At 36.1% G+C, this 26,796-nt stretch overlaps 1 protein-coding gene across 1 annotated transcript in view; it reads left to right on the top strand.

The window, feature by feature from the left end:
• Positions 1-26,796, top strand: part of CWC27 (CWC27 spliceosome associated cyclophilin) — a 181,786-nt gene that overhangs the window by 85,865 nt on the left and 69,125 nt on the right. Inside the window, exon 11 of the mRNA XM_037062867.1 lies at positions 18,409-18,512. Within this exon, the coding sequence (XP_036918762.1) occupies positions 18,409-18,512 (104 nt within the window). The remainder of the gene's footprint in view (positions 1-18,408; positions 18,513-26,796) is intronic.

The following is a 26,796-nucleotide window of genomic DNA, read 5'->3' as shown; positions in this document are numbered from 1 at the left end:
TGTACTTTAAAGGGACAGCAACACTTCCACGAAATTCAAAATGTCTGCTTATCACAAGACATCATTAAAAAATGAACAGGTGGATGCGGGTTGGTAGAAAATATTTGTAATGTGTACACTTGATAAGAACTTGTATCTAAAGTCTTACCATTCAAAACTAAGAAAACAATTTTTTAAATGGGAAAAGGGCTTGAATAGACATTTCACAGAAAGGCAAACGGGTGGCCAATAAGAAAATGAGAATAAAGTTCAACAGAAAACACAAATTAAACTGCTTTGAGAACACCCAGTAGATTGGCTAAAAATTTTTTAAAAAAGACTGAAGGCGGGATAACTATGAATGAACAGCAAAATATATTTTTAAAAAAGACTGAGAAAACCTCATTTTAGCAAGGATGTAGCAAACAGGAACTATTAAATACCAGTCACTGGTAGGAGTGTCAGATATGCCAAGCAGTTTGACCATTTTTATGAAGTTAAGCATACGTGTACCTTGTGACCCATCATGCCTAGGTATTTTTCATGCTCAGGTATTATCAAAGAGAAATGAAAGCACTTCTCCACAAAATTACTTATACACGTGTGCTTATAATTATCTTATTCATTATAACTAAAAACTAGAAGCAACCTAGATTTTCATCAACAGGACAAGGGGTAAACAAACTGTATATTCATATGATAGAATAGTAGTCAGCAATAAAAAGAAACAGCTACCGATAAGATAGTAGTTTCTGTGACTCACAATAAATACTTTGTCCTGAGGGAAAGAAGCCTGACACCAAAGAGAACGTATTGTACGGTACTGTTTATATGAATCTCTGGGCGTGCGGAGCTAATCTGTTGTGCTAGCAAACAGAGCAGGGTTTGTGGGCAGGGTGTGGGGAGGCGGCAGGGGTGGCAGATGATGGGCGAAGGAGGACAAGGGAACCTTCTGAGGTGGTGAGAACGCTCTTGGAGGCTGGGTTACGCAGGTGTATGCATCTGTCAGAACTCACTGACACTCAAGATACACTTCCCTTGTATCTAAATTGTACCTCAAAGAAAAAAGAGAAAGTTCTAAACAATAGGAAGACCTGATTACAATTCAGAGTAGAATGGCAAGCAGTTCTAAAGTAATAGGAAATAGGCCTGTTGGGAATGATAAAATCGCTACAGTGTTTTTAGCATGTTGTTAAAAGGAAAATAGACCATTTATATGAAATTTGTCTAAGGGAGGTACTGTGTATATAAGCAGCATGAAGGCAACTTCTAGAAGCAGTCAGACGATTTCTTACGATCTTTTTCTGTTAGGTTCTATTATTATTATGAGTCTTTATTGCGTACCAGGGACTATATTCTCTTCTTTATGTTGATTTTCTCCTTCTTAATGAGCCCTTTTCCAGAGAGTGTGAAAGCTTAAAATGTGATCACTTATTTTGACTTTTGAATTGTAATGCCAACATCATAGTGTCGGTAAAGCTAAAATATACAAATAATAATAAATAATAATAAAAGTGCTTGGCACATCTTGTGTATACATTCTTCTAAATTAATTCATTAAATGCTCTTAACCACTCTACAAAGTAGTTACTATTATTAGACCCATTTTTGAGTTGAGGAGCCATGTTCAAACGCTAAAAAGTACCGCAGCACAATTTCAACCCAGGCGGTTTCACTTCAGCCAGCTGTGCGCTCGTGACTGCCGTGCCATGGTCACCTTGCCATTACATTCTAAACGAGCTGCCCGTTTTAACAGTTTTATTCACTTGTTGATATTTAAATGAATTAAAATATCGTTAGTGAAAGAATTAGAATATTTAATATAACATGAGATTCAAAAATATATTTAAACCCTCAGTGTGAGTAAAATGCAGAAGTCGTTAACTTATTAAGTAAAACATCAAAAATCCATTTATCTAAAAAGAGCTTTTGCCTGCCTAGGCTGTTGGGGCCAAGTGCCTTTTTAACCCCTGCACTGCCCTACATGTGGTTTCGAAGCATACCACCGTCATGTGATGGACATCACCAGGTAAAGCTGAGGAGCCAGCCCAGACTGCTGATCTTCAGGCTGGATTTTTCATTTTTTTCTTTAGCTGTTTTGACTATGTTTATGATGGGTACCTGTTCAAACAACTCATCAGGGTGTTTGGTTTTTCCTGTCATTAATACGACAGAATTACTCTTTTCTGGCTTAAAATTTCCTGTAAAATTTTTGAGTGGGTATTTTACATATAAGTATTTATAAAATTCATATTTGTATTTTATTTACTTATATAACATTTTAATTTCTTTTTATTACAGTCCATATACAATATTAAATGAGTTTCAGGTATATAACAGTGATTAAACATTTCTGTAGCTTACAGACTGATAATCCCATGAAGCCTTGTACCCTTCTGGCACCACACATGCTATTGACCATATTTCCTGTACTGTATTAATACTTCACATGCTGTAACTATTTTAATAACTGACAACTTGTACCTCTTAATTCCTTTCATCTTTTTCACCTATCACCCGAACACTCCTCTGACTACCAACTATCTGTGAGTTTGTTTCTGTTTTGTTTGTTTATTTTGTTTTGTTTTTTAGATTCCACATATAAGTGAAATCGTATGGTATTTGGTCTTTCTCTAACTTATTTTAGCATCATACAGTCTCAAGTCCATCTATGTTGTTGCTAATGATAAGATTTCATTCCTTTTTTTAAAAAGATTTTATTAATTTATGTTTAGAGAGGAGAAGGGAGGGAGACAGAGAGGGAGAGAAAGATTGATGTGTGGTTGCCTCTTGCATGCCCCAACTGGGGACCTGGCCTGCAACCCAGGCATGTGCCCTGACTGGGAGTCGAACTGGTGACCGTTTGATTTGCGGGCCAGTATTCAATCTACTGAGCCATACCAGTCAGGACAGATTTCATTATTTTTTATGACTGAGTAATAATCCATTGTATGTATGTATGTGTATATGTATATATATATATATATATATATATATATATATATACACACACACACACACACACACACACACACACACACACCCCACATCTTCTTTATCCATTCTTTTTTTTATCGGTGGACACTTACGTTGCTTCTATATCTTGGCTATTGTGAATAATGCTGCAATGAATATAAGGGTACATATATCTTTTTAAATTAGTGTTTTATATGCGATCTACAGATTGTATGAAATCTCTATCAAAATACCAATGGAAGTTTTTACAGAACTAGAATAAGTAATCCTAAAAGTTACATAGAACTACAAGAGGCCCAAAATAGCCAAAGAAACATTAAGGAAGAACAAAGTTGGAGGTATCATGCTACCTGCAGTCATACTATTCTACGAGACCATAGTAATCAAAATGGCCCAATACTGGCATAAAATGGGACACATAGAGCAATGGAACAGAATAGAGAGCCCTGAAATAAACCCACACCTTTGTGGTCAGCTAATCTTTGACAAAAGAGGCAGTAATATAGAATGGGGTAAAGGCAGTCTCTTCAATAAATGTTATTGGAAAAACTGAACAGAAACATGCAAAAAAGAAGAAGAGGAAAAACTAGACCACTATCTTACGCTATATACAAAAATAAACCCAAATGGGTTAGAGACTTAAATGTAAGACTGAAACCATAAAACTTCTAGAAGAAAATTAGGCAATAAACTATTTGACATCACCCTTAGCTATATTTTTTACATACGTCTCCTGAGGCAAAGGAAACAAAAGAAAAAATAAACAAATGGGACCATATCACACTTAAAAAGTTTTTGCACAGCATTCTGTGTTTTAACAAGCCCTCGGATGATTCTGACATGCACTCAAGTTTTAGAGCTACTGTTTAAACTCTGTTCCATTGAAAATACTTTTCACCTGCCCCCATTGTTTTCTTAAGGGCTCTTTAAGCGATTATATCCAGTCAGACCCTTTTTGTTTTGGCACTTTGGGGGTAGCATGTGTAAAATATATTATTTTTATGGAATAGAATAGAGAGCCCAGAAATAATTGTACACTATCCACCAGAAAAGCCAGAGTGTTATCTCATTTGCTTTGTTGTTTCTTGTCTCATATTTGCACATACCATTTCCTTTGTCCAGTCCCCACCTGTGACCATAAAACTCCTTTAGAGTTTGATGTGGGGACAAAATGATGTAGTATATATGGATTTGCTGCTTAGCACAGTACTTCAAACATTTTTGGAGTAGAGAAAAGGATTAAAAGTAGCCATGTGAAGTTGCAATCATGTTACTTTATTGATGTTACTATATTTTACTATTTTTTTTAATGAACTTCATTAAAGAAAATTTTGTTTGTTGACAGAATGAATATTAATATTGACTCTTGCCACATATATTCATTCAACAAAAGGTAGCAGGGGAACATGAAAGCCAAATGTGCACCTTATTCTATGAAATGCTAGCTTCTATTCATGAAGCATGAATCAAGCCTAAATTAAGAACTCACATAAATATAAATAAAGCATCTTTTCCACTTGGACTGGACTAGTTTGGATTTCACATTAGCTAAATTAAAAATATGCTTTTATTAGGTGCAAGTAGTTTCCAAAGTGCTTTTCCTGGCTCACAGCTTGTTCTTACTTTCTTGGAGGGTTGGTCTAGCACAGTTTAAGCAAAATTCTTTCTGGTCCTGTTTGTCTGCCAGGTGGTAACAGAGCAGGAGACCCGCAGAGAGGGGAAGTCTACAGAGACTTTCGGAAAAGGAAGCCTGGCCTTTCTGCGGCAGTAGCCAGGGCGGTAGCTCTGCGTCCAGTCACTGCTGTCTCTGAGGATGCAACTTGTTCTTAGCTAAATGTCAGCCAGGGTTCTAGAAGTACATAATCTCAGATTAATTTAGGGTAAATCTTTAAGGCACAATGTAGGTAAAAATCTTTATAGAAGTCAGGATGGACAATTGATGATCCACCCCTGCTGTGGTTTAGTACCTGTTGTTTCCCAATGCCTTTTTTACTGTGTTGTGTGTAATATAGCTAGAGAGGAAGGAAAACTATTTTTCCCTCTATATTTGGAGCTTTACTGTTTGCTGTTTAAAAAATTGGAAAACCTTTCTTCTTACTGTTTTGTTTACTTGCTGAAGTCTTCCTCCTATCTCCTGCCAGCTGGCTCTTAGAATAGGAAAGACCTTTTAAAATGTAAAGGCTTGTATTCACTCTCAGAAATACCTCCTTAGTGGCATGGAGGCTGTAGAACGGAAGCATGTATCGGCATGGTTCCCAAAATGTTTAGTTTCTGTAGGAGATCACATTTGAGCAAAATGTTCTTGAGTGACTTAGATCAAATTCAGACAGTATATTTATTTCTCCATCATGATAATAAAATTACAATGGGGATTCTTTAAATTGCTTAAAGTTGCAATACTGTCATTGTGGTAGTAGACTTATTACTTAGTACAAATTGGAATACACCCTATGATAAAATTTCTTTGTCTTACAAATAGAAAAATCTAAGCGTTGTGTGAGTATTCATTCAGTTATGCCATACCCTCTCTTCTGGACTTAATTTACTCTGTTAAAATACTCTAAAATATTTGAGATTATGCAGTGAGAACATTGTAGAAATCAAAAAGTTTTAACACTTGGATTCTTAAATTGGTAGAAATGATGCATTAGTATTGTGGACATTAGAGTATCTTCATTAGATTAAATTTAACCTCTTAGTTGTAAATTTTTTTTAATTTTAGAAAAGGACACAGAAGGAGCATTGAATGTTATGAAATATTCCACTAGAAAAGAAACTATACTTTTTCTAAACAGAAATAGGTTTATCTTTATAATGAGAATTATTAGTTCATAAAATCATTCAGTCACATGGTATTGCACTCTACAAAATGAATTAGTTTTTATTTTGGTAGACCTTTCAAATCTTTAATTTTTTGTATATGTTGGCATGCACACACACTCATAAATATATGACTTTATATAAATTGAGTAATGCTGTGTCTTTATATGTAATCTATATTGTGTACTCTAATCATTTTAAAGAGACATTTCCCATTATAAACAGTGTTGTGATGAGCATCCAGAACATTCTTTAATTGCATTTCTCCAGGTACTTGCACCCTTTTGAGTCCTTAGGATGAATGTCTGGAATTCCTGAGTTTAAGGATTATACGCTTTTAGCATTGATACATTTGGTCACTGCTTAAGAGAATGATTTTATAGTGTTAAATGTACTGTTGGACCTACGGGAATAATGAAAGATTGCCACACTAAGCAATCCAAAAGAAAAATTAGTACTACCAGCAGTTTAGTTTGGTTTGACGTTTACTGAGCTCCGAGTACTGCATCTGTGTCAGATTGTGGGCCAGTTGTGAGGGTCGCAAAAGTGAAGTGACTCAGTTTTATTGGACTAATGGAAATTACAAAAGAAGTAACAGTTAAAATATGATATGGTAAGTGTGACAGAGAGCTTGTCACAGTATGGGGAATTCGGAAGTCTCTGTAGAGGAAGTGGCATGGAAGCTGAGACCTGAAGGGTAAATGTGATTTATGAGGAGAAGGGCAGTGGAAGGGAGGAGTGCTTTAGGCCATAAGGAATAGGTATCAGAGATTAGATCTCAGACGCATTCTGAGAGCTAACGTGATTTTAGAATGTGTGGCATGAATGCCAGAGGTGAGGCACCAGAGACAGAGGTAGAATAAAGCATAGCTGAGACCATGGAGGACCTTGTAGTAAGGTTCCTGAGTATGGATTTTGAGAAGTAAGGGATTGTATAATAAGGAAGCAATGAGATCACATTTGAGCTTTAAAAAATTACCATGGCTATAGTTTGAGGCGTAACTTGAAGGCAAGCAAATCAAAGAGTGCCAAGGTCAAAAGGATGTGGTGAACTTGACTTGGGAAGGCATCTGTACCAAGAGTCCAAGCTCGCCAATTAGACAAGGCAGTAAGGAGGGCAATTTTCAAAGTCGGGTAAGCTAAAGCACCATTTATCTAATGGCTTTTCTGTCTTGAAAAAGCAAGTAAACCACTTCCCAGGGGAAATGAGAACTTGCACCCACCCACCCTCATCTAAAATTAGAATTCGAAAAACAAGGTATACTGATATTATCATCACTATCATCATCTTGTAGCTATTATCAGAAAAACTACACTTAGGTATACTTAATTATAGACCTAAAACAAAGTGACTCATTCTGGAGTGGAATAGAAAAGAACCTCATAATATACTTTTTGTCTTCATCAAAAATGATTCAGAAGCCTTGTGGAATGAGCTTGCAAGGTGAAGGAGGGAACTCCAGGTCTCAAAAAACACATTGGGTAAGAAAGGCAGGGCCAACAGTCCCTCAACTTAGAGTGTGAACAGTTTCAGGGATTTAACAGGATCACTGTGTAATCCATACCATGTATTGTATTTTAAAGCATTTGCTCACATTTTCATTCTTTTACATAATCGTTTTGATGTTAGGAGAGCAAACTTAGCAAGCTAAGCACATTTTGGGAAATGGGAAATATTTCATAAGTAATTTACATAATGCTTATCTGTCACCAAGTAAATATGACCTTCACAAAAATGACTTCATCTCTTTTATGTATACATTATTTTTTCTGATGCTGTTTCTTGGTGATTTTTATTCTGTGTGCTATATTTGAGATGTCTATCTTTTCACAAAGTTTCTTCTCTTTCCTAGCCCCCACACTTGTAATGGTTTCCAAGATTGCTGTTCTGATACTCTTTCTCCTTTAGTTATGCCTATATTTACTTAACATGTCCTACGTTTTGAATCATAGTGTTAGATACTGTGATAAAGGTAGCTCATTAAATATTTTTTCTAAGTGACTTTAATTTCTTGTAAAAATTATGCTTACCTATAAAAAATTGAGGCACTATATCAGAGAGAGAAAATAGGAAACCTAAAACAGCAACACACCTAAAAACATCCAGAAATAACTGTCATTAACAATGAGTGAGGATTATTCCAGTTCGCTCTTGAATTTAGGACTAGAGATACTGATCCATTTAAATATGAAACTATAAGACTAAACAACTGTGAAATTCTGCTAATAAATGCTATGGACATTGACAGTGTAAAAACAATAGTACAACTAACCCAAATTAGAAAATAGAAGAAAGAAAACATGGAAAAATGTTAAGTATACTAATTTCCTCAACCCTTAGGGCAGGAAATTAATCAGTACAGCCTAAAATTAAATCATGTACTTTTTAAAAATGACTCTAATCTCTTAATATTTTCATAACATTTTTTCATATAATGGAGGAACTTCTTAGGAAATCACTTGAGACAAAGAAACATTTATATACAATTTAGAAGTTTCTTTAGTCTCACATCCATTTAGTATTTTCACATTAAATTCAAGTAAAATAAAACAAAATATTCTCTTAATAAAATTATTTATTTAACCCTGGTTTTTCCTCTTTTTGGATCACTATGGGAGGGCAGATCTCTGCCTCCCAGTTTGAAGAGAGAAAGATGAATACAGGGAGTTTTAGGAACAGCGCTGGGGTAGAAAACTTGAACTGAAATCAACAACTTGCAGGAGGCCCAGTGTGGACAAGTCTGAGAGTTAAAAACTCCAGGGGGACCCAGTCACAGGGGGCCCCCACAGTACTGAGATTGATCTCCCAGAGCTCAAGTGGGTTCGCACAGTAAGAAAGAGGAAACTTAGCTTTGACTAGTTCTTTAGCATTCTGGGAATAGTTAAGCTAGTTAGGACTAATCCATAATCGTTTTTGTTTAAGCATCAAGCTATTATTTGATCTTTGCTTTAATGATTGTAATGAAAGACACCATTTATGTCTCATGTTACGTAAGTCCATGGTGGCTTTCTTCTCACAATATGTCAGTCTACTTTGTCAAAGAGAAAAAGTAAACTTAATTTTAAATGATTTATTCTTTTTTAAATTTATATTTAGAGAGAGAGGAAGGGAAGGAGAGAAACATCAATGTGTGGTTGCCTCTTGTGTGCCCCCATTGGGGACCTGGCCCATAACCCAGGCATATGCCCTGACTGGGAATCGAACCAGCAACACTTTGGTTTGCAGCCCGCACCCTATCCACTGAGCTACATCAGCCAGGGCAAAATGAGTTATTCTTATTAATTTATGCTGGTTGCTTCAAGAACACTTTGTCTATTGTGCTCTGCATTTTGTGCAAAGTTTTTATCTGAATTTTCTTTTTGTTTATCCTGCTTGAATTCATTGACCTTCCCAAATCTGAAGACAAAAGCTTTTCATCAATTTTGGAAAATTCTCAGACATTATTGTCTCAATCTCAGTGTCTTTATTTTCTCTTTCTGTAGTTCCATTTATATATGTACAGGACTCACTCTGTCTTCCATGTTTTTTAACCTCCTATAGTTGATTTTTTTTCACTCTGTATTTCACGGCCTAAAAGCTGTGCGTGTATCTTCTAATTCACTCACTCTCTCTTTTTCAGCTATTCACCTTTCCATTGAGTTTAACTTCAGCTATTCTATTCATCCCTTCTAAAGGTTATTTTGATTCTTTTTTCCAGTTATTGTTGTAGATCTTACATTCAGTTTTTTATTCTTTTATTCTCTCCATATAATAAGCATGCTTGTTTTATTTTTGCACTATTTTAAGATTTGGGGGGTCAGGCTGTGTTACCTGTTGTTCCCCTGCTTCTCACAAATAATGCCTTGTTTTGTTGTATATTATGATTTTTTTTTAAATTGGGAGCTATTTTGTTTTAGAACTCTAGAGTTCTGTGAAATCTGGATTGAGGATTCCTTTTTTCAGATAGAATTTGCCTTTGGTTCTAACAGGTGCATGTAGTCATCTATACTGGTGATTTTACTTAAACATACTCCTTAGATGCCCTGAGAATATTCATGAGCTTGAGAGCCCACTTACCTGCATGAACCTGAGACAGACAAGCTGTTTTTGTGGTTTTCCTGTGTCTTTTAGTAGATGTGTGTATTCTCATTTTCCCCATGAGTGGAGAATGCTTAGCTTTATGTGCAGAAGCAGCAATTCTATCCTGGTGATTAAAACCCCATGTTAAAACTTGTATTCCCACGTTACCGAGACCAGTAACTCAGAGTGTCCCAGTAACAGCTCCAAAGCTTTTGCCCTAGTTTTTAGTCTTCTCCTTATTTTTTAACCCTTTTGTTTTTAGTGAGCTAAGCTATGCGTTTAAAGCTAATTTTTAAATGGACTTATTGAACATTTCTAGGTGTTTGATTTCAAAGGAGTTTTTACGTTACTGATGTGCTGCCTTACTGGAAATGGAAATTGCATTTGTTTTTCATATTGACTTAATATCACTTATAAAGTTGGATTGAGGACTAGACATATGGCTAAAGGCTGAATTTCTGCCATGACAGATTTGCTCCACTTCTTTGAAATCCTGGCTTAGCCAAGTTGTTGCTGTGAAATAACATGTTTGATTCCGAACTTCTTACTTGGTGTTTAGGTGGAACAGCAACATCACCTAGTGTCGTGGACATTTTGTGATTTTATGCAGTATTCGCGCTGGTTTAGTCTATTTTGGAAAAGACTGGCATTTTTTAAGATTTGAAAGAGGTCTTACAAAGATTAATGGCAGTCAACATCAGATGTCTAAACTTTTTATTTAAAAATAGAAGTGATCCTTCATACGATATGAGTAAGATGGTAAGTCTACAGGCTTTATGTGGATGCATTTAGCTTTCTCCTTCCCAAATTGCAATGTACTTACCAATAGATATACATAGACTCTTTCTATTCCTACGTGTTGGTCTAGCAGATTATAAAGGGCCTGTAGATCATTATCTCTCAGATTAAATTTTATCCTCTAATAGATGCTTTCCAGAATCAGTTAGATTAAAATAATGTAGGTTCTCCATTAGCCTCTCTCATAGAGGCCAACTGATCCTCATATTTCTTTGTTGACATGTTTATTTTTTAACTTTTAAGAAAAGTATAATGAAAGAATGTAAACAATTGAGCTTCAGATGTTACTGACCAGAATTAGGATATGAGAATTTTGTAATTTTTAGTTCTTTAGACTGTTTAGTTCTTAATACTTACTTTTTATAGCATATGATATTTAATCCAAGCAGTGCATCAAATGCAAAAAATTCTCTATGCACCCATGAGAAAAGTGGAAGGATTTGCCTTTTTAATCTCTTTAGGTAGAGGTCTCGTTTAGTCAGTAACTGACTCTACAAACAGTAAGAATACAAGTAGTGGTGGTGGGGGAAGTGAGAACAATAATGGTAATAATAGAAGCAACCTAGTGCTAAGTGCATACTCTGGGCCAAGCACCATATTAAGTATGCTAAGTCATTTCCATGGAATCATCTTTTTTCATTCAACCTTATTGCTGTTTCCACTTCAGGATGAGGAAACCGAGACTTACTAACAGGTAGAACAAAGCTTTGAACATATAGTGGATTTCCCTAATTTGATTTAGTTAAATATTTCCTGGATGTATGTATATATATTTTCAAAATTCATGTATAAACTACAGCATATTTTGATACTTTCTGAGATATGGTAAATGTGCATCTCTGCTACTGCTTGCTGATGATAGGAAAGTATAAAAGTCATGTCTTACATCTATACTTTTAATCCTTGTGAAGGGCTTTTATAATTTCATCAACAGCCAAACTGTTGTTTCATTACAAACAGACTGGTACCTTTTGTTATTAAAGCAACAGACTAAAAACCATGAAGAGTGTACAGTTTGGTTTTCAGTCATTCCACGTGTTAGGAATTCTTACCAGGTGTTGGGAAATAGCAGGCGGAGGCTAATGCAAGTGTTTTCATCCACATCCAAGAAACAGTGATCCCCAATGGACATGTTTAGCTGTCAGCTTGCTTAACAAGGTCTCCAAGCACATTTATTTACTGTTTTATATAAGAAGTTTATACATATTTCATTCATACTTATAGACTAAAATTCTCTTCAAAAACGTATCAGTTGCTCAGATCTTGACAAGTTTTAAATTTTTTTAAAAGTGAATGTTAAAGAAGGTCAGTATTTGAGTTTACTACCTTTGTATTAAGGTATTTTTCATGGGTGGCTGGTGTGGCTCAGTGGTTTGAGTGCCTGCTTGGGAACCAAAGGGTTGCCAGTTTGATTCCTACTCAGGGCACATGCCTGGATTGTAGGCCAGGTCCTACAATCCAAGGGCGTGTGAGAGACAACCACACATTGATGTTTCTCCCCCTGTCTTTCTCCCTCCCTTCCCTTCTCTCTAAAGATAAGTAAATAAAATCTTTAAAAAATGTATTTCTCATGCCATAAGACAAAAAGAACAAATATAATTCAAAATTTTCCTATGGCACATTCCTGGAAACTAGGGAAAATGAGAAAAGCACCTGGGAAAAAATAAAAATTCACTGAAAATTATGCAAGATACTTGTCATTGCCATTTTAAATCTTCAATCTCAAACTGAAAAGCTGCATGATTAAAAAAATTTGCAAGATTTTAAACTCTTTTATAAAGTAATATAAATAGTCTGATTAAAATGTAAACTTACTGTAGTTATAAAAACTTTCCCAGGTAGTCACTTATTCATAGTGTCTCCTGTGCATAAAAAATGTTTAGCTTAAAAATAAGGCACTCAGATCTAAATTTACTTTTCACTTAGTGGATAGTTAGCAGATTGAGAAATTGCATAATGAATTAGGATGTCTATATCATGTTTGCCATCCTATTACCAACTAGGGCAATATTGAAAATGATCTCTTATTACCTACACTTCAACTTCTTTGTGTCTGAGATAAAGATGACTATTCTGCATCTCACTATTTCCTCAGATAATGGAGTTTAAGATAATAAATCCAAAGGAATTGAACTACAGTGATCTGCAGAATATAATCATTTTTCTTGTATATTATGGTTATGCATTTCAGAAATATTTATTCACACCCTCCTCAGACTATTCTTAGTTGATGATAAAACCAAGGCAAAGGAGAAGAGCTAATTGCTTTTTTGTGGCCATATAAATGATGTTAGGTCTAGGTTTTCCTATTAACATCTCTTTTTTAACCCAAATGTTTAATCTTTTGGAATGGATGTTAGTTTAAAAAAAAATCCATCAACAACATTAGAGTAGATATGTTTAATAGTATAGTAATTAGTTTCATTGTCATTAATTTTTGCTTGAAATTTTTATGTACCATTTTAATTCTTTAAATTACTTATGTAATTTTACAGTTGTGAGATGATTGTAGTATATTTGTCATTAAAAACCTGCCTCTAGCACCAGATAGTGTTCTTATGCATATTAATTCTAAGTATTTACATTAGTCTTATTGTAATACATGTGCTGAATATAGCCACAATTTATACATGAGGAAACAGGCTCAGTGAGGTTGACAACTTTGCTTGAAGGCTTATGCTCAACTGCCCCTTTCTCCAGAAAGCCTTGAAAGATGAGGAAGATTTTAGTAGACAGAAATAGGGAGGAAAGACCATTTTAGGTAATGACTGTGGCACAAACAAAGGGGTATGTGCGCTGCAGCCCAAAGTTTGCCAAGGTAATTATGACTAGTAGGTTTTGGCCAAAATAAAGTGTAACTGTAGAGGATAGGTGAGAGATAAAGTTGAAAACGTATTTGAAGACAGCTCATAAGAGGGAGTTAAGAAGACCATGGGTGTAGAATTGTAGGATTTGGCATAAGTATGCAAAATGAATGGAAGAAGCATCAGAGCAGAAGGGCATAGACCACATAGGAGACTGAGGTGTTAGCGAAGTCAGGAAAGCCCAGAGCGCTGTCTCTAACCACAGGAAGGAAGAGACTCCTTACCAGCTGTAGGAAGTAAAGGAGCGCCAGAAGGTGGGGTTCACTGTCAGCCTTCTGGTGACTTGATCAAAAGTAGGGAAGAGGAACCAAAATGACCAACCTGACTTTTAAAATGATACATTTGTTGCATTTATGTGATGTCTAATGGAAGTATCCATTTGGCAGTTAGAAATGTGAATTTAATCTTGAAAGTAGAAATGTGTAAAGACCATCAGGCCAACAATCTTGATTTTATACAATTGCTCCATTAAGACACATGGAATTGTATGAACTAAGGAGGGGAAGACTGATGGGGGGGACAGGGCAGAGGGGATAAAAGGGAGAAAAATGGGACTATAATAGTGTAATCAATAAAATATACTTTAGAAAAGATAGAATTGAAGTCCTGAACATGGATGAAATTTCTAAAGAGAGAGAGGGTTGAGCTGGGCTACTGAGAAGCACCCAAATTTCAGGAGCAGAAGGTGGAAGAGTAAAACCACTGAAAACAGACATATCTAAAAGGGAGCAGGAGATCTGGTATGTCAGAGGGCAGAGGGTGAGAGGTAAGGTGGTCAGCACAGTCAGATTCTCTGAAGGTCTAAGTTCCTATGTAAAGGGAAGCTCTTGAAATTTTTTAATCCAATATCATAAGTTACTTCTTAGAAGACAGTAATCTAAGGACTCTGGATTACTAGTAAGGTATTAAAATAGGTGGAGAGTGGGTTAAAGGAAGACAAAAAGAGCAGTTAAGAAATTAGTTGTAAAAAAAAACAACCTTAGAAGCTCAAAGGTGTGGAAAACCTGAATGAAAATATACTCACCTGGCCACTCACAAATTTTTAGCATTTAGACTTTGCCCCAGATTCTCTTCTAGCTCCATTTTTTGTTACTAGCCCTCCTACCCCTTTAAGACATTTATGCTTTAGCACGTACCTGTGTTTCCCTACCTCTCTGTCTTTGGTTTAGGCACACTGTTGCGATGCTCCTTCACTGTATCTCCACATGGCTAACCCCTACTCATCTCTCAGGGCCCAGTTCAAATGCCTCCTCTGAGGCCATCCTTTACTTAACCTATGAAATTACTTCCCTTACATTTCAATATGCTTTAGTCATTTCTTTGTATGGTGGTTATTGCTTTTTATTATGTACTGTCATTATTATTTATGTATGGGGGGCCTTCCCCCAAATAGGATTACCTTCTGGAGGGTTGGCCTCTTGAAGTATAGGCTTCCCCCTCTAGTGTTGTTGTGAGAGGCTTCATTTGGCTTCAGTGAATTTTTTTGAAGACTCTTTCAACACATTTGCCCATTTAATGATGGGTGATTTAGGAGTGCACTTGCCCACACTGTGCTGAGCATTCAGAAGTTTTTGACCAAAAATGGCATGACCCCCATGCCTCACCCTCTTTATTCACCCTGTGTCACCTGAGCAACTTTTGTTTGCCCAGATGAAAAAAGTCCTCAAAGGGAAACCTTTTGCCAATGTGGAAGAGGTGAAACAAAAAATGGCAGAAGCACCCAAAGGCATCAAAATTGACGAGTTCACAACTGCTTTGAGCCGTGGGAAAAAAGTCTTGATAGGTGTATTGCATCAAATGGAGAGTGCTTTGAAGGTGACTGAAGTTTAAACATGTAAGAATAAATACACAATTTTTAATAAATAAATTTCAGGTCTTTTAGTGGGTTTCCCTATATATATATATACACACACACACATATATATATATACATATACATGCACATACATACACACATATATGTATATATATAACCTCCCAGTTTCTTCTCTTTATATTTATTTTCTTTTAAAATCCTTGAATACATTTATAATAGATGTTTGAAAGAAAGTTTTCTGCTAATTATATAATTCCTATCATTTCTGGGTTTGTTTCTTTTACTTGGTTTTTATTTGTTTTTTATTTTTGCTTTTTTGGTCTGGGTCATATTTTCTTGCTGTTCCCTGTGTTTATGAGTATAACTTCAGAAATAGGAGGTAATTACTTTTATCTAAGAAATAAACTAGGCATGATGGTGAAAGGGAAGACGAGCATTTATATGTGAGTGAGAATGGAAAATGATGTTCTTCAGCAATGATTCAGCTGGTAGGGAGAACAGCCCCAGAGGGGTTTTAAGGTCTGGTTATGACAGAAAGTGCTTCCATGACCAGATAGGGACTTTGGAAGAAGGAACAGATTTGGACAGGAAGGAGATGACTTCAAGTTTGGACATAGAGCATTTGTCGTTATGACATCCAGCCTCGCTGTTCCCCCAGATCTGGGCTCTTGAATTGTGGCTAGTTTGAATTAAGATGGACTAAATACACAACAGATTTAGAAGATTCAGTACCAAAAAAGAATGTGAAATGTCATATTAATATTTTTATATTGGTTGCATGTTGAAATATATTTTGGACATTAACCTGGTTTTTTACCATTTTTTAAAAAATGTGGCTGCTAGGAAACATAAAATTACATATGACATATTATTACATATTATGTATTATTTCTGTTCAACAGCACTAATAATACATGTGGAGATTTACAATAGTTTAGAAATGCAGGACCAAATCAGGGCAAAACATCTAGATCTGAAAATAGCCTTTGTAAAAGCAATATTTGATGTTATGTGATAATTAGATAAAAATGCCAGTATACTGGGAGTAGAAATGAGAAAAATGCCAACAATTATAGGATGAGAAGACAGAGAATAACTAGGAGGAGAATTGGAGAATCAAGACTCTTAAGTGGTAGGTAGATAAGTCTGATTAGGATAAAATTTCAAGAAGGAAGGAGTGGTTAACATCATTAAATGATAGGTCAAAGAGGAGGATGACTGAGAAAAGTCATTGAATTTGGCTGATACAGAAGTAGTTTCAGTAGAGTATAAGAAGGATAGATTGCAAGAGATTAAGTAAGAAGTTTGAGGTGATGGAATAGGCTGTGTGTATAAACTATTCTTTTAGTCAAGGAGTCCACTTAGGAAGATAATAATCACTTTATTGGAGCAGAGTCCAGGGAAATGTGAGCGTGTCTGTTGGCTGAATGAAAGGATCTTTGAAGTAGGAGTGCTTGAAGTGGTGAGAAAGAGAAGATCATTTCCATAGTAAGGTGCTAATGCTTTGGGTCCCAAACCTGAGTGCATAATGGAACCACCTGGGAAACTTGTCGCCAGTGCAAATTCTCAGGCAACATCCAACATCTAAAGAAATCATATTCTGCCCCGGCTGGTGTAGCTCAGTGGATTGAGTGTGGACTGTGAACCAAAGGGGCACCAGTTCGATTCCCAGTCAGGGCACATGCCTGGATTGTGAGCCAGGTCCCCAGTTGGGGCCACGTGAGAGGCAACCACACATTGATGTTTCTCTCTGTCTTTCTCCCTCCCTTCCCCTCTCTCTAAAAATAAATAAATAAATAAAATCTTATTAAAGAAATGATATTCTGTGGAGGTTTGTCTTCTGTGATTGATATATCCCTAAAGACAAACAGGTCAAGAAGATTAAGGGTACAATTGAGCACATCAATAAAATGGCTGACCGTACCATCCAGTATGGATGGAGAGTCAGTTGAGGGTCAGTTCGTGACCTATGAACTATAGGTAAGGATTTAAGAGAGATCACAGGCTAAGTATGAATGAATGACTGAGAAAGTAAAAGGTAGTAGATGTTGATCAGAGAGGAAAGTTTCAGAATTCAGGATTTCGGAGGCCAAGCAAATACAGAATATGGCTGTGTGTGTTTGATGTGGGGAGGAGGTAGAAAGAACTGAGTCATGCGCATTTTAGGGCCTCAGTTCAGTAACTTCTCGGGCAGTGGTAAAAACATACTAGAGATCATAAGGAAGAACTAAAAGTTGAATCAGTATAGAATTATGGAGACTCAAGATTTGGCATGGGTGTCTTTGGAGCCATTTCTAGAATGACAGCCTGCTTGGACTAGAGTGTACTCAGTCTGTCTGTGCTCCATTCTAGCTTTAGGTTAAAGTACAGTGAGTGTTTGACATCCACAGTTATAAAGTGCATAGTTTTGACTCTTCACAAGTGACCCTAAGGGTTCATCAAATGGCACTTAATAATTTTTTCTTAAGGCATGAGTTTGAATCTACTGTCCTAAAACCGGCTTATAGAAACTAGTCTTTAACTTCTGACTTATAGTGAGATACATTTCAAGTTTGCCTTTAATATGTGATTGTATTTATCATTGGAATACATCAGTCTGATAAGTTTTACAGAAGAGGAAATTACTTGCCAAATTATGGTATTAAATGGGTTAAAAATTGAGTTTATAAAAATGTTAGCACTGCAACTAGCTTATAAAAATTACTTAATAAATGATAGTAATTTGTGCTAGTATAAGAATTCAATGAGTTTTAAAGCCAAATCTTTTAGTGAATAGTACTTTATCAAAAATTTTGCTTTGATTTGGAACTCCGTGAATTATTAAACTGAAACTAGAATGTTAAATTTGCAAGTAAATTAGCGAGAGAACAATGGGTCATTTATCACCTACTTCTGTTTGATATACTTGAAAAGGAGGTATATTTTATAATAATTAATTTTTATGCCAGAAATACACATATACAGCAACAAAATGAATTACATTACTCACTTTGTTTCTCTTAGAGATTGTGTACCTGAAAAACAGAATTACTTGTTTTTGCTAAATAACTTTTCTCAGTATATTATATATTTATATAATTGTATTTGCTTTATAGTGAAGAGCTCAGAAAAGAAGCAAGACAGTTAAAGCGGGAACTCTTAGCAGCAAAGCAAAAAAAAGTAGAAGATACATCAAAACAAGCAGAAAAACGAAGTGAAGGTAAGAGCATTTATGAGGCTTATATTTTCACTTAATGCTTCTCCTTCTTCCCTCGCTCTCCTCTTCCTTCTTTCCTTCTCTTTGTTCCTTCTTAAGATGAATTTTGCCTTTTTTTTTACTACTTTTTTGGACTTTTGAGAAGCAAACTCAATCAAACATGATTGTAACTATTATTCCTAAATTTTAAAAAATAATATTTGATGTCAGGCAAAATTCAGATGTTGCCACATATTTAGGAGAGCACAGAATGTTTCATTGTTTTGTATTGCACACCATTTAAAACATCGAAGAAATGTACTGAGTCCCTATGTTTAATACTTCTGCAAACAGTTATGCATTCGTTTGAGTAGTATTTAATACAGACTCTTGTTCTTTTTTATTCAACTTATATGTTAAGGTACAGAAAATCTAAAATATTGATAAAACTGATCAAAAGCTGATCAAAATAATACCCTGCTTTTTATATAGGTTAAATATGTTTTTATTTCACTATGATTTTTATGAAACTAGGAGCTTCAAGAAAGCTATTTTACTGAAATCTGTATTTTAAAACTGTCTCAGCTATAAAGCATGTAATATTCAGTTTCATAATAGCAGATTGGAATCCTCAAATTTGTCATCTTCTTACAATCATAAACTACATGGAGATTGTTCCTTATAATTAAAAGCATTTTAAATATATGAAAGTAAGTCCTTTCAACCAGAAAGACCTTTTACTTAAAATATTTTTTGAGCTAATAATTATTAGTACCCCATAGCTGGAGAACCTTGCTGGACCAGGATGTGCAGTTGGCATAGATGGATGGTTCTTGCCTTCAGAGTTCATAATCCAGAAGGAGTGAGATCATTGAAAATTGATAGTTACTGTCATAGTGATGTATGGTTAGAGCCTGTATGAGACGTAACCACTGCTGTGTTTATCTATCTGCTTCTGAAATATTGAATACAACTAGGTAAAGAAAAATTGGAGCCCTAAAGTATGATTTCTTTTTTTTTTAAATATATTTTATTGATTATACCATTACAGTTGTTCTATTCCCCCCCTTCATTCCCCTCCACCCGCACACTCCCTCCCCCACCATTCTCCCCCCCTTAGTTTATAACCACGTGTCTCAAGTTCTTTAGGTTCTATATTTCCCCCACTATTCTCACCCTCCTCCCTATCCATTTTCTACCTACCATCTATGCTATTTTCTGTGCCTTCTCCCCCCTTCTCCTCCTCCCACTCCCCTGTTTCTAACCCTCCATGTGTTCTTCATTTCTATGGTTCCACTCCTGATCTAGCTGTCCTCTTGGTTTGCTTTTGTTTTAGGTGTGGTTGTTAATAACTGTGTGTTTGCTGTCCTTTCACTGTTCATATTTTTCATCTTCTTTTTCTTATATAAGTCCCTTTAGCATTTCATATAATAAGGGCTTGGTGATGATGAACTCCTTGAACTTGACCTTATCTGAGAAGCACTTTATCTGTCCTTCCATTCTAAATGAAAGTTTTGCTGGATAAAGCAATCTTGGCTGTAGGTCTTTGGATTTCATGACTTGGAATACTTCTTTCCAGCCCCTTCTTGCCTGTAAGGTCTCTTTTGAGAAATCCGCTGACAGTCTGATGGGTACTCCTTTGTAGGTGACTGTCCCCTTATCCCTTGCTGCTTCTAGGATTCTCTCCTTCATTTTAGTCTTGGCTAATGTAATTATGATGTGCCTTGGTGTGTTCCTTCTTGGGTCCAACTTCTTTGGCACTCTCTGAGCTTCCTGGATTTCCTGGAAGTCTATTTCCTTTGCCAGACTGGGGAAGTTCTCTTTTATTATTTGTTCAAATACATTTTCCACTCGTGGCTGTTTCCTTCCCCCTTCTGGTACCCCTATAATCCGGATGTTGGAACGTTTAAAGATGTCCTGGAGGTTCCTAAGCCTCTCCTCATTTTTTTGAATTCTCATTTCTTCATTCCTTTCTGGTCGGATGTTTCGTTCTTCCTTCTGGTCCATTCCATTGATTTGAGTCCCAGTTTCCTTTCCATCACTATTGGTTTCCTGGACATCTCCCTTCATTTCAATTAGTTTAGCCTTCATATGTTTCTCTAATTTGTGACTGTACTCTACCAATTCTGTGAGCATCCTGATAAATAGTGTTTTAAATTGGGCTTCTGAGAGCCTGGCAATCTGTTGGTCGCTTAGAGTTATTGGCTCTGGGACTTTGAGTTCTTCTTGAGCCATCCTTTGGGCTATTTGTGCCTGTTAAGTAGCAGGAACGGAGCCCTAGGTTTTCACCAGAGCAGGGCAACTAAGTCGCTGGGTTGTGACATCGTATGTGGGGGCGGGGTCAAAGAGGGACAATGGCTTCCCTCCGGCGCCCGCTGCCACCAGGACCCCCACCAGCACCGCAGCCACCACCGTCACCAGGGCCACGCGCCCCGCTCCTCGGCACGCGGGTGTGCCACCGCTATCAGCCCTCCACCACTGGGTTTGCCCCCTGGGGCCTGTGTGGTCCGTCTCACTGCGCGCGAATGTGCGACCTTGGTCAGTCTGTTCCGCACCCCGACTAGTTCTGGGCTGCCTGCGCTCCTAGATCTGCCCTGGCTGACCCAGCTCCGCTGCTGGCTCTGCCTCTTACCGTCCTGGTTGAACGGTTCGTAGCTGTCGGACTTCCGTATAATTCGGTTTTCTGGCCTCTGGGTGTGTGGTAGTTCACCAAAACTTTTGTTGTATCCAAACTTGGTTGTGGGAGAAGGCACAGTGTTTCCACCTATGCCTCCATCTTGGCGGAAGTACCTAAAGTATGATTTCTTAACGTGAAAAAGAAAATTCTTATGCAACTTATTTCAATTTATTTATGTGATAGTTGGCCATGTTAAAATCTTTTTTTTTTGCCATAATTAGAAAGAGAATTATATTAATCATTACTTTTCTGAATTTAATTTTTTTATGCCGTCTAAAAATGCATGGATTTTTTCTTTAATCTAAATGACAGTTAAAATTAGCTTCAAAAAATTTTGGGTTGTGGTTGCTGTTATTTTTCTTCCAGCCTCAGAATGAGTCATTTTATTTATTTAGTTTGTTGTTCAATTTTGAAATAATTTTAGGCTTACAGAGAACTTAAAAAATAATAGAGACTTTCCTTATACCTTCAGTGTTAAGGTCTTACATAACCATAGTACAGTGATCAAAACCAAGCAATTAATGTTGACACAATAATGTTAACTAACTGTAGTCCTTGTTAGAATTTCAACAGTTTTCCTATTAATGTTCTTTTTTTGGTTTTACGGTTCTGTCCAAAATTCCATATTACACTTACTTATCATGTCTCCATATTCTCACCGATTGACGACAGTTCCTGTTTTTTCTTACCTTTCATGACCTTGCCACTTTGAAGAGTCTTGCTTAGATATTTCGTAGACTGTCTCACCTTGAGTTTGTCTCAGGTTTTCTCATGATTAGATTGAGGTTATGCTTTTTTTTTTTTTTTTTTTTTTTTTTTTTTTTTTTTTTTTTTTTTTTTTTTTTTTGCAAGATTGCCACATTAGTGGTAAGTCCTTCCCAGTGCATTATCCCAGAAGGACAAGGTATCTATTGTCTCTTTACTGGTGTATTTTTACTGAGTTGCCACACTGTAAAATTAGTCTTTTTTCCTTTGAGCTTATAAGTGTTTAGGGGGAGGTACTTTGAGACTATATAAAATATTCTGTTTCTTTTCAAGCTTCTTTCACTAATTTTAGCATCAGTGGATTGATCTTGCCTATAGGCAGCAGTTATTTACTGTGGGATTCCATGGTGACTTTCTACTTCCCTGATTCCTATTACTTTTACTACTTGGAATTCTCCTGTAAGAAAGAGCTCTGTCTTCTATTTTTCATTTATTTACTTACTTCTGTCATTTGGCTTATAAGTATTTATTTTATTCTATGTGTTATAATCCCTAACTGTCATCATTTATTTTGTTGTTCAAATCATACCAGCATTGGCTCTGTCCTTTCATCTTGCCTCTATCCCACTTACTTTCTTACCTTCTGGCCCAAGATGCTCCAGGTTGATTTGTGTTTCTATGCCTGGAAGCAAGCACTTCTCCAAAGAACTCTGGTTTCTCTTATTGGAATTTGCATTGAGAAACCAAGATGTGGACAATAAGTTGGTCATTTTATTTTAATTCTAGTATTATTGAGTGTTATTAGGAGCAATATTGTATTGTCACTATCTTTTTAGGATGCTTAACAAAATTCATTTTTAGCCCTTATCTATGATGCGTTATTATTACCTTCTTCTTAGGATTGTATTTCCTCTAATCTTAACTTTGATCTTTTAAAATTCACAGGTATTGCTAATCATATGATAGAAATTATTTAGTGTGAAAGATTTGTGAATTTCAGTAAACACTGCATTATAGTTAGTATTCACACATGCCTGTGAAGTGTTAGTCCTTCTTTCCCCATGATTGAGGATGATACTGTGAGCCATCTTGCTGCATAGGGCTGTGGCAATGAAGTGGGATTTGGGGCATCCTTGAATGTATGCTAGAGCTTAGCCTGCCTCCCCAGCCAACAGATACTCTGAGGTTAGAACTATGTAAATGCTGAGAACAGATCCAAAGGTTCACATATGCATTTGCATAGTGAGATTATTTCATGAAAAGAAGTTGGAAAGTGTCATTTGACCATAGCCTTACAACTTCATGTATCAGTTGAGCCAAATATCCTCTTGAACCTATTCAGGAAAAATTTATTGACTGGGCTCTATGGCTACACATTGGGCTTTTATAATGTGCTTTATTTTAGTCTAAGACTAAATTATCTATTACGGCAGCTCTGGGTGATTTGGTCTTTTGAACATGATATGCTATATCTAGCAATTTAATTTGCCAATAAACTTAGAAGTAGATAATATTAAAAAGAGCCTTGTGGATATTTTGGTGTGTAGTAAGTTGTTGTGTTATATAGACCTGTCTTTCGTATGAATTTTATCTGAATGCATATATCACATCTGCTAAATAATATAAAGAGACTAAAAATGCACTAATTTTATTTTTAATAGTAATTTTGACGTTAATACTGGGTGCTCATTATATGTAACACTAATACTACATGAATGCTTTGGAATATTATATTTTCTCAAAAAATAAGGAAAAAATTTAGGAAAGTACTAAAACTCTTCATTCCAGTGAAGTTATTTAAACCTTTGCAACCCAACTCTCTTATCTTATAATGCTTTGTGCACTTCTCAGTTTTCTACAAGAAATTAGATAATGAGAAAACCTTTAACAAATTTACATTGCAGTATCAAAGCAACAGTTTTATATTTGGAGAAGAAATATATAGCTATTTACAGTTCTTTTTTATTTTTTGTTCAAATACTACAAATTGAAAATAAAAATTTTAATGCTGTGTTAGTTGCTGTTACAGCTTATAATCAATAGGGCTACATATAAATATGACAGAATAAAATCTCAAAGTAAACTTTTATGCATTCTCATAATTGCATTTCTATAATCATATTTTTCTTAAAAGGGGTGTGTGTGTAGTCTTGTATACATTCTTAAGTAAAGTAGTATGATTTCCTGATTTTATGAATTCATCTGGCAAGTCTAATGTTTGCTGACCACTGACACTTCATTGTAGAATTTAATTTTTTATGCTTGGAGTGAAAGCACTTGGGAAGAAACCCATAAAAACAAGAAAGCTCTGTGTTACGATGGCCGTGCATCACTGTCCCTCATTTGATCCTTGTTGTGTGCGCTGAGTTCCCCGCGCAGCCTCATGCTGTAATAGGCATGATACTCTCTTTGGGCTCCTGTTGTCTGGGGAAATGACCTTTGATCGGGAAGTGATGTTTCTTGGGTTTTATAATCTTTACCCAATTTTCTGGTCTAGATTTGTATAACTAAATTGGAATTTATGTTCTAACCATTGTTCTGATGCTAAATCTGTTCTATCACTTGAGACAAATTACTTTAAAGTTAGGAGCCATCTATTTCTTTCTATATATAAACTTATAAATAAGTTCTGTTATTTCTATTTTTTACATTTTGTTGTATTAACTTTTTATTAATTTCCTCAGTTCCCTTATGACAAGATAAAGTAATGAAAAGTCTCTTGAAGGAGAGATTGTTGTTTCTGTATTAGTAAATGACTGGGGCGCTCATACAACTGAACGACCCCAAGTGCACACCCAGTGGTGGCCCCTGTGGCTGGGGTGTCGGCTCCTGTCTGGACTCACTGGCTGCGCACATCCAAACAGGCGCAGCTCTTTTGTGAATCAGTTACACCTCAACAAAGCTGCCCCCTAAAACATATTAATATATAACGCCAAGTCTCCTAACATCTTTGCCTAGTAAGGAAGTATACACCCAGATTTGAGTTAGTAATTAAGTCGACATGTTAATCTTTTTAACACCAGTGGAGCTGAGTCTCCTGAAGGCAGCATGTGGTTGGGTTATGTTTTTTTAACTGATCCAGCTGTTTTCTGCCTTTTGATTGGTAAGTTCGGTCCATTTCCATTGAGGGTGATTATCGATATATGAGGGTGTACTGCCGCCATTTTATTATTGGTTTTCTGAGTGCTCTGTATCTCCATTGTTTCTTTTTCCTTGTGTTTCTGTCTGCTTCTTAGTTTGGTATTTTTCATGATGTTTTTCTCTGTTTACTCTTTGTTTATGTTTCATGTCTCTCTAGATTTTTGTTTTATGGTTACCATGAGGTTTATATAAAACTTCTCATACATAAAATTGTTTTTTTTCTTCTAATGGCATGTTATCTTTATTTGCTTCTACAAGTCTATCCTTTTCATCTTCCCATTTTAAGCTTTTTGTTGTCACAAATTATACCTCTTTATATTGCAAGGTCATTACCAAATTGAAGTAGTTTTAAGTATTTAAATTTCTATTCTGTAAAAGGGCTGCAATTTTCTGATTTTGTTTATCACTGTAGTCAAAGTTTTATGTACTGTTTGCATTCTCGTTCCCGGTAGCTCCTTTCAGCATTTCTTGTTAGGCAGGTCTCGCGGTGAACTCCCTTAGCTTTTATTTGTCTGAGAGAGGCTTTATTTCTCCTTCATATTTGAAATATATAATTTTGCTGGATAGATTATTCTTGGCCGTCAGGTTTCAGTCTTTCGATGTTTTGAATGTGTCACTCAGCTCTCTCCTGGCCTGTAGAGTTTTCATTCTTGGCACATAGAGTTGAATTAGGCTGAGAAATCTAGAGATAGCCTAGTAGGGATTCCTTTCTAGGTGACTGTCTTTCCCCGCCTGGTTTCCTTTAGTATTCTTTATCGATGACTTTTTAAAAAATTATTTTATTGTTGTTCAATTACAGTTGTCTGTATTTTCCCCCCATCACTCCCGCCACCCCAGCCAAACCCACTTTTGGCAGTTTTAATATAATGCCTTAGAGACGAGACAGTCTTTTTGCACTGAGATAATTAGGTGGTTTATTAGGTTCTTGTACTTGTACATCTAGTTCCTTCCCCAGGTTTTCGGGATTCTCATCTGTTATTTCTTTTTATTTATTTATTTTTTGTTATTGTTATTCAAGGATCAACAGCAAAACTGTCTCCATTCCCCCCCAACCAATCCCCCCACCCCAGCCATCCCCACTTCTCACTCTTGATCCTACCTCCTTTTGATTTTGTCCATCTGTCCTTTATACATGTTCCAAAAACCCTTCTCCCTTTTTCTCCCATTATCCCTTCCCCCATCCGCTCTGGTCACTGTCAGTTTGTTTTTAATTTCAATGTCTCTGGTTATATTTTGCTTGCTTGTTTGTTTTGTTGGTTAGGTTCCACTTATAGGTGAGATCATATGGTATTTGTCTTTCACTGTCTGGCTTATTTCCTGTAGCATAATGCTCTCCAGTTCCATCCATGATGTTTCGAAGGGTAGGAGCTCCTTCTTTCCTTCTGCTGTGTAGTATTCCATTGTGTAAATGGACCCCAGTTTTTTGACCCACTCATTTACCAATGGGCACTTAGCTTGCTTCCAACACTTGGCTATTGTAAATTGTGCTGCTATGAACATTGGTGTGCATAGATTGTTTTGGATTGGTGATTCCACTGCTGGGATTATACCCTAAGAATCATTTGTTATTTCTTTACATAGTCTCTCTGTTCCCTTCTCCCTCTCTTCTCCTTGTAGGCCCATTATCTGTATGTTGCTCTTTCTGATGGAGTCAGGTAGTGTTTGCAGGATTCTTTTAGTTTTGAAAAATTTTTAGTTCTCTTCCACCTGAATTGTATTTGGATTCCAATACTCGAGCCCACTAATTTTCTCTTCCATATGGTCTTTTCTATTTCTTATGCTTTC

Source organism: Sturnira hondurensis, unplaced genomic scaffold (assembly GCF_014824575.4).
Source record: "Sturnira hondurensis isolate 20B ecotype Veracruz unplaced genomic scaffold, ASM1482457v3 Scaffold0014384, whole genome shotgun sequence".
NCBI classification, from domain to species: domain Eukaryota; kingdom Metazoa; phylum Chordata; class Mammalia; order Chiroptera; family Phyllostomidae; genus Sturnira; species Sturnira hondurensis.
The sequence above is the reverse complement of the archived record's forward strand: the minus strand, read 5'-3'. Positions and strand labels throughout refer to the sequence as shown.